At 40.7% G+C, this 17,042-nt stretch overlaps 1 protein-coding gene and 1 non-coding gene across 2 annotated transcripts in view; both read right to left on the reverse strand.

Annotated features, from left to right (window-relative positions):
• LOC126195217 (negative elongation factor B) overlaps nucleotides 1-17,042 on the reverse strand; it is a 121,107-nt gene that overhangs the window by 22,557 nt on the left and 81,508 nt on the right. The window contains exon 9 of the mRNA XM_049933740.1: nucleotides 908-1,058. Within this exon, the coding sequence (XP_049789697.1) occupies nucleotides 908-1,058 (151 nt within the window). The remainder of the gene's footprint in view (nucleotides 1-907; nucleotides 1,059-17,042) is intronic.
• On the reverse strand, nucleotides 7,605-7,678 carry Trnat-ugu (transfer RNA threonine (anticodon UGU)). The gene has a single exon. It is a non-coding gene; the product is annotated as a tRNA-Thr (tRNA).

Raw genomic sequence — 17,042 nt, forward strand, 5'->3', positions numbered from 1 at the left:
ACCATTTACAGCGGATTTATCAGTTTGGGGAAAAAGAGGAAGAAGAAGAAGAAGAAGAAGAAGAAGAAGAGAAAGAAAGAAAGAAAGAAAAAAGCCAATTAATCCAATTACTACTGTTTGCTGATGAAGCCATTTTAACTCATGATGGTCTTAACTCCCACTGCTGGTTCAACAGACACCCAGATTCCTTTCTGGAGAGACGTTTCCAACAACACTTCTCGGTAAATGTACGGTTTAATATGATAGACAATCAGCTGATTGCATCTACTGTGTCACTGCAGCATTTTATAGGGCCCCATTATCTAGACATTCTTGAAAATGAGAGGTTTCTTTAGTTACAATGGTTATGTTCTTCTAGCATGATGGAGTTTCTACGCATTCTCACTGTCAAGAGTAACTTCATCTACACCTAGCATTCCCCAGTAGAGGGATCAGCAAAAACAGATCATTTTTTGGCTGCTGAGGCAACGTCTAAAAGAAACAGCATATCCAAGAGACAAATTGATCATTCAGATTATGTACAGTGCTGACCTCATTGAAGAATGCCACAATGAGCACAAAATAGCTACATGTATGTTCTCAAGAGAATTCAAAAGTTTGTTGAAGTCAGACACGGGATTAATGAAAATCAACTTTAAATTTTATCGTTTGCCTTTGCTGACCACCTTCTGTGGGTATTTGTTTAGATTACATTCTAATGGTTGTATCTCAGTAACCAATGAAAACTGGACTCATGTTATATGGAATGTTTTACTCAAAATTGTCTATGCTACCATATCCTAAAATAAATCTTATTCCTCTGGAACCCCATATAAGTACAACAGCAACTTCCTACAGTGTTACTATAAAATTAATATCAATATATAACAGTGATGAGATGATTCTCTCATCATAAACAACAATTTACCTGAATGTTCAATAATGGTAATAGCAGATTCACGTTCATCTGGTGGAAGTTTACTGTTAAGAGCACGTACTTGATCATCCACCATAAGAGACATAAGTGCTGGCAGAAATTTAGTAACAATCTGTGGATCCAGTTTTGGTTCTTTAAATTCCTGAAAAGTGAGAAACTCTACATTATGTTTTCTGTGTATGTGCTAGGTATAGACAATACCGGTATAAAAATACAGCATAATTTATTAAAAATAATAATATGGGAGACATAATATGTTTCCTGTCCATAATCACAATCTATTCTACACTGAAGAATATTACCTTTTTTACTTTTTTCTCTCTTTTTTCCTGCAAGGTCAGGTGGAAAGAAACACAAAATTAGGTTCAGAGCAAAACATGGTTTTTGATATCGGAAAAAGTTCAAGGAATCAGTGGCAGAATTTCTGTGTGGAGTGCATTCTGCACTGACCATGCAGATGGATGGAACAAGACATAGGATGGTTTCCATTTTATCTGATGTCACAGTAGGAAAAAATTTGTACATACAGGGCTGTTGCACTGTGGTACCTGATAATAATCAGATGATACAAACTGGTAGTTAGTAAAGACATATTTCATCAACATCTCTTGACAATTGTGAAATATGAGTTTTTTTTTGTTTTTTTTGTTTTTTTTTCCAAATATTTGCAAACTGTATGGGGCACTGCCTACGCAAAATTTTGTACAACAAAATTCCACTGATGGAAATCAAACATTATTAGCTACACACTCATCAGAACTAAAGTCTAATCGCAAGGATCTTGTTCAAATGACTGAATGGTGGGACAAAGTTGAATACAATATTACTTTTGGGCACTATCATGGATAAATGCTGAACATGATACAAATAACAGAAGAGATGGCAGGAAGCAGGATGTGTTGTTTGCTATAATAACAACAAAAGGCCAAAGAAAGAGTTGATAGATCAGCTATGAATTTGTATTTTACAACACATAGTCCCAAGATGAAATATTTCTTCAATCAGCCCATTTATAACATGATGTTACACACAAATTAAACATCACACAGAGACATCAGAACCTCTCATAGTGAAAACAGACTTGTGGTGAGGAAGAAAATTTCAGGTTGAGGGGATAATAGGGAAGTAAATGGGACAGATCCTTTACAAAAGAAACCATACTGACATTTGCCTTCAGAAATTTAGGAAAACCACTGCAAATCAATAATTAGATGGCTGAATGAGGATTTGAACAGCCGTCCCGAAGTTGAGTCCAGTGTACTAACCACTGCACCACCATGTACTATCTTCCATTGAGGAAAATGTATTATTACTTACCTACATTACATATAAACTGAAATGGCTATTGAGATAGAGAAAGCTATGGAAAAATATGACAGATTCAATAAAAATAACGTGAATATCCAAATGGGAATCCAGCAGAAATTATTATATCAGTAAATAAACACCACAGATTTGCACGCACCATGGGAATGAAGGTACATACATCTTACGGACAACAGTCACTGAACTATTTGCATGCAAAAAAAACCTGCTAGGGGTTGAACATTATTACCTTTGGTCTCTCACATGTCCTGAGAGAAAAGATTAATGGAGAATTTCTTGACAAATTACATACCTACTTTGCTGAGATACTGAAAAATACATTTAAAAAATGGTTCAAATGGCTCTGAGCACTATGGGACTTAACATCTATGGTCATCAGTCCCCTAGAACTTAGAACTACTTAAACCTAACTAACCTAAGGACATCACACAACACCCAGTCATCACGAGGCAGAGAAAATCCCTGACCCCGCCGGGAATCGAACCCGGGCGTGGGAAGTGAGAACGCTACCGCACGACCACGAGCTGCGGACGAAAAATACATCAAATATCACTCCTAGTATCTCCCAGGAAGAGGAGGGAAGGTGGTGGAATCAGATTCCTGATCACCAGACTGCACATAAAATTCCTGGGTTGTATTACAAACCTTTCCACAGTGTCTCATGGAGTGACGGCATGTCACACTTTAGGTGACCCATCTGTAAATAGTGATGCTATGCTACATGAGCAACTTGATACTTTTTGAGAATAGGCTATATGCTAGCATTGGGTTTCACTCTCTTCTTTTTCTCACCACCATTGCCACCATCATCACAGCAACAACAATGAAATGAAATGTCATGTGGCTACGGCCTCCTGTCGAGTAGACCTGTCTTCTGAGTTGATGCCATGATGGCAGCTTGTGTGTCGATGGGAATGGTACAGTGATGATGAAGGCAACACAACACCCAGTTCCTGAGTGGAGAAAAACTCCAACCCAGCCGGTAATCGAACCTGGGCCCCTTTGCATGGCATTCCGTCATGCCGACCACTCAGCTATCGAGGCGGACAGCAACAACAATCATCGCACTACATTATACATGGATTCAATACAGTTATCTATATGAAACAGTTACACTTAGACCACTCAGATTGGGTATATCAAGAAATACTACATGGGCAGTATAGTAGTGCAAATGTGAAGTTTCTGCGACAGCATAATTAAGGAGTCTACCAAAATACAGACGTTGAAAACATAACACACTGGGGCATAGATTTCAAGTTAAGCAAGGCTTGGGATCCAGCACTCAATTTATTGAGATCTCACTGGCTGTCTCATCTACCAGAGCTGGAAAACACCGAGAGAATGCGCATTTCACAAAATAACAGTTCAGAATCCAGATAACAAATGAACATCGAAGGGAATAGGGGTGTCAGGAGTCAAACAAAGCTATAAATAACAATACAACACCAAAAATACTTGACAGTCTAGTTGAAGTCCAGGCAAAAAGTTTGCTTCATATCACAGCTTGCAGCACCTGAAGACAGTGACTAGATCAGTTGTTGAAATAACACGTCTCACGGAATCGACATTTTGGCAGGACACCCAAAGGCATACCATTATCAATTGTCCCAAGAAAACTTGAGAGAGAGCAATAATTCATATTGATTAGCTTGCAAAGGAAAAACAGTAAATAGCTAAGCACTAAGCAGACATTCCATGCCAAATGGGTGATAAATGAGAGAAGAGGTCTTGATTTAAAAATAAAAAAGATCACCATAGGAAAGTATACCCGACACAAAGGAATTTTTGTAATATAAAAGCTGAGGGACTGGAAGTGCAAATCGTTAGAAAATCCATCTATTCATCACACTTGACACTTTCACCTTTTCTCACATTCAGACATACTCGTGGTTGGAAAATGTTTTGAGTTCAATGAAGAGGATATAGCAGCTGTAGCTCAGTATTACATATCTTGCAGAGTTGCAGTTCAGGAATAAAATAAATGCACTGGAGATAATATTTGGTAAAGCACAATGACCTAGAAAGGGAGCTACACCATAACATAAGCGCATTTTGACCTAGAAAACAAAGTCTTTAATTGTTATACAACAACTCAAGCAGGCAATGATCTTAACCACAAGCAATAAAAAACACGAGGGTAAGTCAATTATTACCCACAAAGTAGTTATAAAATTTTATTGTAATCAAATAGGAAACTTACAAGAACATCATTTTTTGACATAGTCTCCTTGCGTTTCAACGCACTTGGTCCATCGTTGTACAAGTTTCCTGATGCCCTCATAAAAAAAGGTTCTCGGTTGAGCTGCGGGCCAGGAATGCACCATTTTTTTTACTACTTCATCCGAGGCAAATCAACAACTCCTTAATGCCTGTTTGAGTGGACCAAACAAGTGATAGTCCGAAGGAGCAAGATCGAGACTATATGGAGGATGATCCAGTTTGAGTTTCTGGAGCTTTCCAGCAGTGTGGGCAGCAGTATGCAGACGGGCATTGTCGTGCAACAACACAACACCTTTTGACAGCAATCTTGACGTTAGCTTCGAATTGCAGGCTTTAGCCTGGCAGTAAGCATCTCACTGTAACATACACTGTTTATTGTTGTGCCCCTTTCCCCATAATGTTCCAGTACTGGACCTTGTGCATCCCAAAAAACCATAAGCATCAGTTTTCCTGCAGACTATTGGGTCTTGAACTTTGTCTTGCACGGCAAATTTGGATGTTTCCATTCTATACTCTGCCATTTACTCTCCGGCTCATAATGATGGATCCATGTTTCGTCTCCAGTAATGATCCTGTCTAAGAAGTTGTCCCCTTCGTTACCATAGTGATTCAAATGTTTTTTTGCAGATGTCCAAGCGTGTTTGTTTATGCAACTGTGTGAGTTGTTTTGGGACCCATCTTGCACAAACTTTATGAAACCCAAGTCTGTTGTGGATGATTTTGTAGGCAAAACTGTGACTAATTTGCAGACGATGTGCCACTTCATCAACAGTTAATCATCTGTCTAAGAGAATCATTTCACGTGAACGCTCAATGGTTTCTTCATTTGTGGCAGTAAACAGTCGTCCGGCTCCTTCATCGTGCATAACACTTGTGTGACCATTTCGGAATTTTTCAATCCATTTGTAGGCACTCTGTTGTGGCAAAACACTGCTCCTGTACTGTACCAAAAGTCTTCGATGAATTTCAGCCCCCGATACGCCTTCCCCACAAAAAACAGACCACTGAACGTTGCTCTTCTTTGGTGCAAATAGACAACAGAGTGGCCATGATTAACAGCACAACAGCAATAACAAAACTAACCTAGCAGCTTGAAAATTGCAAAGATATAACAACAAATAAACAAAGCATGTAACATCAATGTAAAACGACAGTACTACCAAAACAAACAAAAATATAACTAAATTGTGGATAATAATTGACATACCCTCATATATTACATATCAGGCCTTCCTAATATTTTGTTTATAACACTGAACTGCCAATTAAATTTAAGAAGAACAGCAATTAAATTTAAGAAGATAATACGTGCACAGTTTTCACTGTTGAGATTTGGATGACATGACACAGAAAGAGAAGGGATTAGAGAAGTTGTCAGAGGCTGGAGACTGAGCTATAGGCACACCCTGCATGCACGGACTCTGTGCTTCCAAAGCCAGCACAGGAAAATTTCCAAGCGTAAAATGCTACCACTAATTCAGCCATGTGAAGGCAGCTTTCCTCAGCAACAACATCACCTGCGACATCACCAAATTTGGACACTTCATGAACCAAGTAGACCAAAACAACATGGCTGACATGTGGGACATAATCACTGCACTGCTGATGCAGTCTTCATATAATTGACTAAAGGAGGAGTTGATCCGGCGAATTTCATCATCGTTGGAACTACAGGGACATCAACTGTTGCACCATAGAGGAATGCAATGACAGGAGGTCATCTCAGTTCCTGCACATTTGTGGAGCCTCGTACAGTCCGACTTGGTTCCAGACTCGCTGTTTCATGCTGTCTGGGTGCACAGCACCCCAGGACAAAGGCAAGCAGTCATCACCATGCAGACAGAAATGCAATTCGGCACTGTCGCAGACTTTGCTGATCGGGTGCATGATGCACTGGCAAAGGCACACAATAAAGCTGCTGCAGCAGCCTACGATGCCGCAGCCCTGACAGCAATACCCGCTCCGCAGCAATATACATCTTCTGCCAGATACTGCATTAGGCTCTGATTTGCACCACCCATTTCAGAACTTGACTGCACAGATGGTAGATTAACTAGCTGGTGCATTCACCAATAGAGGGCAGCAGACACTGTGCAGTGGCTGATCCAGCTACTGGCATTCCAGCTCACATAACAGCCAATGCATCACCAGCCATTCAAGCAGTACCCCACCGTCAGAGCAGCAATCAAGTTGCTTTTGCTGGTATCATGAGTATCTTCATAGCAGAACATGTCAGCAGTGTGAAGTATTTCAGTTATACAGGTTCCAATCTGGCTATTTTCTCACAATCTATGTTAAGAGACCACTGGACAATTGAGGTGCTGTCTCTTGTGGCGTCAAACAATTCAGCCAAATAAAACATAAGGCATACATCACTGAAATTCAGATCTCAGACTGCGCCACACATTGGAGTGGACATTCGCTGAGGCTGAAGTCAACAAGCCTATCTTGGGTGCGGATTTCCTCGGCCAGAACTTAATATCATGAATGCCCAGTTGAGCACTTTCTTCAGCATTAAACCAGTGAAGTCCCACAGACCGTATGCAGAAATACTGGATAAATTTTTGGAGCTCACTTGCCTGCCTGGTGCACTGAGAGATGTCAAACATTTGACAGTCTGCAACATTTTGACTACACCCGGACCACCCATCTCTTGCCATCCATGTCGAATGACACCCTGGTGAGTCGCCATAGCAAAGGCTGAGTTCAAGGCCTTGCCGTGAAAGGGCGCTGTCTGAACATCAAGCAACTCATGATCATCTGCCTTGCACTTAGACCCCAAGAAAGAAAACTTGTAACACTCATGTGGGGACTACCATGCCTTACGTGCATGAATGCTGCTGGACAAATATCAGGTACAGCATTGCAAGATTTTAACCAAATCTCCTGTCTTATCTTGGTTTGATGAAAATTAATTATTATACCTCTTTTTATTCATGTCTCACATGTGTGTCAATGCTACTCTGTTATGAACAAGCTTCTTATTTCACATAGTATTCATTTTATAGTGTACTTTGGGTCCATGTAAGTTAAAATGGACTGGCGCATATCTATCTTCTTAATAGATGATGACTAACTGAAACCCTCAGCTGCCGACAGGTGGTGTTGATATACCTCGATGTGGACAGCTGAAAATGTGTGCCCCGACCGGGACTCGAACCCGGGATCTCCTGCTTACAAGGCAGATGCTCTATCCATCTGAGCCACCGAGGACACAGATGAATAGTGCGACTGCAGGGACTTATCCCTTGCACGCTTCCTGTGAGACTCACATTCCCAACTGTCCACAATTCTACATATGTAATGTACCTTATAGACATTTGCCCATTCACATTTCCCCCCCACCCCCACAAAGAGAAGGACTTCTGTTATCCAGATGAATGCAATGGAAAGAAGCTTCATTCAGTCCAAATGGAGCCTTACAGAAGTGATGCTGCTCATTCATCCATGGCCTAATAAAATGGGTACTATACCATGACACAAGTGCATTTTAACATAGAAAAGAAAGCCTTTCATTATTATATGAGTTGTAACTTAAGCAGATGATGATCTTGACCATAAACAATAAAAAATATATTATTTCTGAGGTCTCCCTAATGTTTTATTTATAACATTGAACTGCCAATGATAGCACTAATTATATTTAAGAAGATAATATGTTTAAGTTTTAATTGTTGAGATACAAATGACATGATACAGAAAGGAGGATTCCAGAAGTTGTCAGGTGGGAAACACAAAGTTACAGAACTGTATGGAATGATATTTAACATGAAAGTTAATTTTTGATGTAAACCTTAAAATACGTAGCTCCCCTGGACTTCAATACCATTGGAAAAAGAATAATTTCAAGCACCAAAAAGAAAGAGTAGTTAAGGAAAAAAACAACCATGGGAAAACCCCATAAATATGTTTCCAAACTATCAAAAGTTCAACAAGGAAAACAGATTAGAGCTACACATGCAAGGCATTCATTCACTGGTACTCAAGACCCACTGTAGTTACACGTTCACAAATCTTTAGGGAAATTTGTGCACTTTCACATGAATAAGACTAACATGCAGGCAGTTGGGGTACACACATTTTATTCCTGGGAGACAGCATAGAGGGGTAGGGCAGGGTGGGGGTGGGAGGGGTGGAGGAGAGATGTGGTTATGTGGCGATGACAGGAAAGACATCCACCCACCACTTAAATTAACCTTGCCAAATCCATTAATAACCAACATTGCACTGATTCGGGGTAAAGGCACAAGAAACAGAAGAAGATGATAAGCAAAGTGAGCAATATAGCAGAATAAGAAACAAAATTTCTCAAATAAAACAGAACTAGACAGGTTAAGAGTTGAAAACAGCTGGAAAATATCACGATCTTTTCAGTATTAGGAAAGAATAAAGCAATGTCCAAATTCTTTAGAAATGTGACAGTAGTGGAAACAAAGCAAGAAAGATTTATTTTTAAACTGAAACTAATAACATCAAATAAGAGAGTAAAATGTGGTTGAATTGAATGGAGCAATCAACTAAAGAATAGGAGAAAAGACAGCCAAACTGAAGACTGATAGATTGTAGGAAGACTGAAGGAAAAGGAGAACACATTCAAACCAATCAGCAATATGCAGAGAAAATGCATAATGACAATTATAGCAAATACAATGATAATGTTGGCAGAATCCAAACATGCAAGTAACAAATAATAAATGAATGCAAAGAACCCAATTTACAATGCAAAAACAGGAATCATATACATAAATAAAAGGAGAAAGATTAGAGCCTAACATACTGCCAAGAATGTGGTACTGAGATACATCTGACTACAGTCAGGAAGGAAAATAGGAAGGTTCTTTTTCAATAGAACTGGAGCAGCTATGCTGCAGAAATGTGGGACCAGAACGGATCATGGCTGGCACAAGCTAGCTGTATCAGGTATCATTTACTGATAGGCAAAATTTTGGCAATGTTTGTGGTGTGCACAGGTCCAGGTCAGTAAAAAGCAAGATCAGTGTAAGCTGAGCCACCATACAGTACAGAAGTGCTTTCAGGATTGCATTTCTGCAAGCCATAGCTCACATGGAATAAGTTTAACAGCAGCCCACTGACACATACAGAAATTTGTTTCGCACTCTGTGTTCGTTTTCTCTTTTGTTTTGTCACGACTGCAAACTCACATCAAACCACAATTGCTAGGAAATTTTGCTTTGTTCTGGACATGCATCCATTGTTTCCCTGCAGTCATACTATCGGTCAACATGCTCATCACTGGAGAGTGTATTTCCTCCAGGACAGTGTTCGACTGTAACTACTGTACAAACACCATTACTGCGGTTTCCAGTTAATAGACATTGCAAACATTTAATTTGTCAATTGTTGATTTAGTCTTTTGTGTGAAATAACTATATTTATGGCAACTGTGTACTCTATGAATTCGCATCAAAACAAATGATTGTGTAGGTATACAATTTTTGCACATTCATACATTTGAAGTGACCACACAGTCACTATCTCGCATGCACTAAAACAAATTAGAAAGAGGCAAAGTAGCTATACATGAAATTAAATCCTGAGAAAAGAAAATACAGAAGAGCTAAAAGAAAGGAACAGGGAAATGTGACTGGCTGACCACTTACAAAATACTTGGGCGAGACAGTCACCCTGTAAACAAATTAAAAATATCTCCCTAAAATCTTGTTAAAATGTAGGACAATTCACAGAATTTGTTTGAATGTTACCCAAAATGGATTGCAGATCCATCGGAAAATGCACCATGGCCTGCTGGTAAGAAAATAAAACACAATCCAATAAAATGTGGTGCACCATGACCTGCACTCCACAGGCACCACACATGGGAGGGTCATCTCACTGGAATAACAACCCACACGTCATGGGGCTGTGGTCTATGCGAAGACGAGTAAGGAGGACCTCGTCCCATTGCCATTGCTGGAAGGAAGTACATTGCAGCTGAGTTGTGGTTTATACGATACAGAGCTTGTAATAAGTCACTTCCAGCCACTCATCTTCCCATCGACGCATTACTTTGTACCTCAACAGCAAGGTAATAGCATGCAGGGGGATGGCACAATGAAATATCTGAGGATCACAACACACCTCCTTGGCTGCTAGATCCGCCCTTTTGTTCCCAGCAATACTCATGTGCCCTGGTACCCAAAAGAAAGAAATTCTCCTTTCCCAGTTGTTGTGGATGGAGGAGCACATCTTGGATATTCTGGGTTATTTTATCTGCTGGATATAAACGTTGGAGAGAACGGAGGAGACTAAGGGAGTCAGAACAGACAAGATATTTAGTACTGGAAGAATGTCGCATCTGCTCCAGTGCCTGCAAGATCACATATAATTCAGCATCGAGGACCTTAAATTCTGGAGGCATTCGCATCTTGAGGACATGATCCTGGAAAACAACAGAGCTACCAGAGGAGCCCCCTGCTTAGACTCATCTATAAAGACAGCTACATAGTCGTGGTGCTCACGTAAAATGACAGAAAACAGCAAATTAAAAACAGAAGCAGGAGTGCACTCTCTCTTGTACTGCACTTAATCTAAAATGACACTGAGCCTCTGCAATAACCAGGACGGCAGACAATTAAAACCCTGGATTTCAGGTTGTACTTGTTCCACACCGAGTGACTCTACCACAGGCTGCACACAGATCCCAAATGGCATGGTGGCTCATGGATGGTTGGAGAATAGACATTCCAGAGGCAGATGAGCAACAGTATGGTATGTGGGTTAAGTCGGAACTGCTAGCAACTTACATGCCTGTTGCACCACGAGGAGCGGCCACTGAGTGGTGAGTGGCGGTTCCCCTGCCTCAGCACAGAGACTGGATATGGGACTGATCCTACATGCACCTGTGGCCAGCCAAGCCCCTCATGGTGGGCAGCATCAATGATCTTCAAATAAGAACACCTTGCTGATCCATATGCTGTGCACCCATAGTCTAGCTGTGAATGCAGGAAAGCCCTATAAAACAAGAGCAGACATGTCCTGTCCGCTTCCCAAGACCTGTGGCTACAGCACTTTATGATGTTCAGTGCCTTGAGGGTTCTGGCTTTCAGGTCTCTCAGGTGCGGCAACGACAACAATTCTGAGGAAAAAATGAGGCCCAGGAACCTCACGGAGTCTCTAAAATGTAGGATGGTGCCCCTCATATGCAAGTCCTGCACATTAAAAAGATGACAAAAATGATTAAAATGAACACACACACACACACAAGCTTATTCTGCAGAAAACTGAAAACCCGCCTTATAGCCCACTCCTCTAACCTGGGCAATGTAAGCTGCAACTGACGGCTTGCTGTTGCAGCACTAGAGGAGGAACAGAAAACAGCAAAAATCGTCCACAAATAAGGAGTGCTGTACAGGACCCCTTACTGTAGACATGATGCTGTTTATGGCTACGGCAAAGAGGGTAACACTTAAAACACAACCCTGAGGGACACCATTCTCTTGCTCAAAACAATTTGACAGCATGTTACCAACTCAGGTCCTAAAAAACCGCTGAGACAGGAAGACCATATAAAGATGGGGAGGTGGTCACAAAAGCCCCATTGATGCAGTTGTGTGAGAATAGTGCCTCCAAGCAGTCTCATATGCCTAAGTTGTGTGAGAATAGTGCATCCAAGCAGTATCATATGCCTAACTCATATTGAGAAATATGCAAATTCCATGGTGTTTAAATAGGAAAGCCTGCTGAATAGCTGCCTCTAGCAGAGTCAGGTTGTCGACAGTGGACCCAAATCTCCAGAATCCCCACTAAGAGCAGCTAAGGTGTTACCTGGTCTCTAACAACCAGACCAGACAAAGGTTAACCATTGGCTCCAAGGTCTTTCGTACACAGCTCATTAGTGCAATACTCTAAAAGAACTACTCAGACATGCTCGGTCCTTTCCTGGTTTGAGGCTCTCCTCAAAACTGCCTCTCTCTATAAGTTAGGGAAGTTCCCCGTCTGCCATATGAAATTAAAGCATTCGAGGAGGGTTTCCTTTGACGCTATTGACAAATATTGGTGCAGTACTGTATTTGGTAGTGACCAGGTTCAGTATCACGAGTCTCAGACAGAGCCAACTCAGATCCCATGAGGGAAAAGAGTAGTTGTACATCTCAGAATTCGTGGATCTGAAGTCCAATTTTCCCCTCTATAGTCACACTGTTGCGACGAAATGCCAGATCCTGGGGGCACTTGCAGTAGTTTTAGCAAAGTGCTCAGCCAGCCCCTGAGCGATGTCTCCGGGTGTTGTTTGGCACCCGTTTCAGTACTGCTGCTATTGATAAATGGGTGTGTTTACCAGAAATCCTCTTGATGGCTTCTCATACTTTTGTAGAAGAAGTGGAACGGTTGATGGAGTCCAGGAGTGCCTGCCACGACCTTTTCTTACTCTCCCTAATGACACATCGAGTTTTGGCCCTTGCTACTTGAAAGACCCTGAGGTTGTCTGCTGTTGGTCGGCATTTAAAATGTCGAAGAGCCACATGCCTGTCCCAGAATGCTGAACGGCACTCATCCGTCCACCAAGGTACATGTCGACTGCTTAGATGACAGGAAGACTTGGATATGGACAAGTCAGTGGTATGATTGATCACTCCTGTGATGTGGTCTGCCCATCCTTGGATGCTGTTGCAGTGTTTGAAAACAGCCAGCTGGTGGAACAGTGTCCCGTTAGCTCTGCTAACCATCCAAGTTGGTGGCTTCTCTTCAGGTTGTGATCCATCTAGTAAGTGAATGCGGAGGGGGAAGTGGTCACTGGAATGAAGGTCATCCATGACTTCCCACTGAACAGAGTCTGCAAAGGCTAGAGAGGAGAGAGAGAGGACAATGGCTGAGAAAGACCCAGATGCAGCACAGAAATGAGTGGGAGTACCAGTGTTTAGAATGCACACAACTCTTGAGATGTCGTAAGACCTTCCAAGACCTGATCCCAAGGGCAAGTAGAGGTTCAGCCTCACAAGACATGGCGAGCATTGATGTCTTCCAAGAGGAGAAATGGGCGAGGTAGTTGTTTCAGGAGATCTGTGAGAGCCTCAGAATCTACTGCATCAGAAGAAGGTATATACAGTGAGAAAATTGTGATTCTCCGACACGTGTAAATTTCAGCTGCAATTGCTTGCAGGTCAGTAGCCAGGGAGAGAGCAGAGGAGTGGTGTGCACGATTTACAAACACAGCAACACCTCCATTGGCCCTTTCCCCAATCAGGTCATCCTTGCGATAGACTGTATATGGATGCCATCATGGACTTGGCTGATTAGGTGCATGACACACTGGCAAAGGTGTCCTATAAAGTTGCTGTGGCAGCCTATGATGCTGTAGTCCTGACAGTGGTGGCAACAGTAAACATACAGACCGATAAGATACACTCACAGACAGAGGGCAGCAAACACTGCAGTGGCAGCAAATACAGCTACCAGCCATCCGACTTGCATAACAGCCAACGCAGCACCAGCACCACCCATTTGAGTGGCACACGGCCGACACCACATTAGCAGCCAAGCAGTTGTTGCCGCTTTCATGTCCACTTTAGCAAAGAAGCAGCAAAGTATTGGGCTCCCTGCTCACACCCAAATGCTAGCTGCAACTGGGCCTAGGTGCAACTGACTGCAGTGCAATATCCAGACATCTCTTCATAACGGAACAGGCCAACAGTGTGAAGTAACTCAGTGACATAGGTTCCAATCTGTCTCTTTTCTCTGCTGTCTTTTACCATGGAAAAGTGCGCACGCCCCCCCCCCCCCCCCCAAACACACACACACACACACACACACACACACACACACACACACACACACACACACACACACACACACACACACACACAGGGTGGCTACTCAAAAGAGAGAGAGAGAGAGAGAGAGAGAGAGAGAGAGAGAGAGAGAGAGAATTCCAGGTTTTTCCAGGTAAGTATGTTGTGTATACCTATAGTTTAGAGAAAACAGTGCTATTATAGGAAGTTCACAATGAAGCGGTTAAAAATTGCTGATAAAAATTTACTCACAACAAAACCAAAAATATTAAATTGACAGAAATCTATTTAAAATTAAGTAGGCTAATACTACACAATAGAACTTTCTCGAGGGAAAAAAAATAAATCTAACACTTCAAATAATATTTTTAATAACAAATAATGTGTACTTATACAGTACTTATAATTTAAATGTTTCATTTATACTGTACCCAAGGATTTCTTGAAACATTTAAGTCCCACCTTGAAACACATAAGATGTTTATTTAGAAATTTGGTAGAGGAGCAAAATTTTGAATTTTTCAGATAATTTCACTATTTGTGCAACAAATACATTGTAAAAATGCAGTTATCTAATTTTTAAAGTCTTTATTTGATCTTCAAGTGTATACACTTCTTTTGTAGCACTTTGTACAGTTTCCAAACACTTCGTTTCCAACCCTTTCACTTCCAAGTCTTTTTTCCTTCTTTTTCTAAAATGCTCTGTGCTTCTGTAAGGTGTCATTCTTCAAGTTGATTATGATATTCCGCATAATGTGAGTGCGCATTCCTTGTGCTGTCAGTAAGGGATTTTGGAATATCCAAGTTGTCAACACCTCGTAGATTGGACACAGCATCGTATATTTGCCCATGTGCAACAACGGACTTCTCCCTCCCTCATGTTTTCAAAGAGGCATTCACCATTAACTGAAAAGACCATTTTAATGTTAGCATTTCTGTGGGAAAGGCTGCAAACTAATTTCATGGCAATGATGAAATTTTGTTATTTATCACAAGGATATCCCACTAGAAATGATCAACTCTTTTTTCAGTACAACTGTATTCTTTCAAATAATTGATAAAACATGGCAGAGAAGTCAGAGCCTCGAATTCACACATTACATTATCTGCTGCAGTTCCACTTAGGTGATTACTTTCTGTGAGAATACAAAGCAGCTTAGCAAGATGTGATTTTGCCAAACTGATGTTTGCCACAATTAAACTTGGGTCAAGAAACATAATGGCACGTATCAGCAGGTAGTTTAAGGGTGACCAGTTATGTGACAAATGATTGAAGACTTGTCTTACACTTAAGAATATTGACAGTTCTCACATCTGAGCTGGTTTTCTTTAATTCTGTATGGATATCAAAACCCAGAATTACATTTTTTCGAGGTAACAGATTTTTTCCTTCCTTAGCAGCAGCTAACTTGATTGATCTGCTTCTTTCTAATACCTGTGGCTTCATAAAATGTTCTAATGCTGTTTTTGCTGTAGATACCAAAGCTGTGTGGAGAAATCGAACTAACAGAGCATCTGTCTGTAACTGTGTTTGGAAAGGTTCAATATTGCAGGCTAAAAACTTGAAAAAAGCAACTTTGGCACACAGCAATGGATCATTAATAGACTTACTCACCAACATGAAACTTTCACACTTTGGTTCATTCTTGCCCTTCTTCACATCCTCGAGAAATTTCTTCATGTGTGGTCTTATATTAATCGCTCTTTGAGCAATTGAGGAATTCTCCATCCACCTAATAGTACAAAATGTTTTTGGAAAAACAGTGAAGCCCGAATACTGTGTACATAATGTTCTCCCGGCTGGAACATTCTTGAACAAATTATACAAGGCTTTCAAAAACAATGCAATGTCCCAATGTGTTGCCTTGATTTCATCTTTGAAAGCATTATGCATGCAATGAGGCTCACAGCTACCGATACCAAGCAGTTTCAACTCTGCTGAATTTTCTTTATGCTCTTTCAGAAATTCACATTTGGCCTGTTCATTGAAATCTGGAGAACCTTTCCTTTGTTATGTCTTTTGCCATATCAATGAAAGGAGATAAAAGGTTAGTAGCTCTGAAATGGCCAAGAAAATAGGAAGTAAGGTATCTTGTTGTTATCTCTTTTTTATCTTCATCCCAAAATCCTGTATTTACATCCATCTGTGTGTGTAACACAATTTTAATCACTGATTCATCAAAACCAAGAACAATATAACTCACTTCCATCAGCAACCTAAGCAACTGTTGACTAAAATAAGACACAATTATGAACATAAGAATGGATCCCATTTTATCTTGCTTAATTTGTATCTTGTCAGCTACAGCACTATCTCCACGCATTATGGAGATTACAACAACATCCTCTTCAGCTTCCCGAAGTTACTTGTGCGTCATTACTGTATCAACACACCAGAGAATTTCTGCTGTCGTTACATCCTTTTTTAATACAAATTCTACAAATCACATGAAAAATTTGCTCTTGAAAGTAACAGAGATGCTTTACATTCTAAAGACAATGATACTGAACTCTGTGGCTCAGAAGTACTAGGTGACAGAAAAGCAGTTGACTTTTTAGCTGAAAAAACACTTCACATATAGATGATGTTCTCTTACTTAAAGCATGTTGTGTAAAACCAACTGATTTGTATATAAGTACAACATAACTTCTGCACAATTTCAGTGCAGTAATGTGTTCATTGAAAATTTGTGTGTGTGTGTGTGTGTGTGTGTGTGTGTGTGTGTGTGTGTGTGTGTGTCTGTGTGTGTGTGCTAGTATAATCTAACTTCTGCACCATTTCAGTGCAGTAATGTGTTCATTGTAAATAAGTATTACAGTAGTTGTATTAC

This window comes from Schistocerca nitens, chromosome 1, assembly GCF_023898315.1.
Source record: "Schistocerca nitens isolate TAMUIC-IGC-003100 chromosome 1, iqSchNite1.1, whole genome shotgun sequence".
NCBI classification, from domain to species: domain Eukaryota; kingdom Metazoa; phylum Arthropoda; class Insecta; order Orthoptera; family Acrididae; genus Schistocerca; species Schistocerca nitens.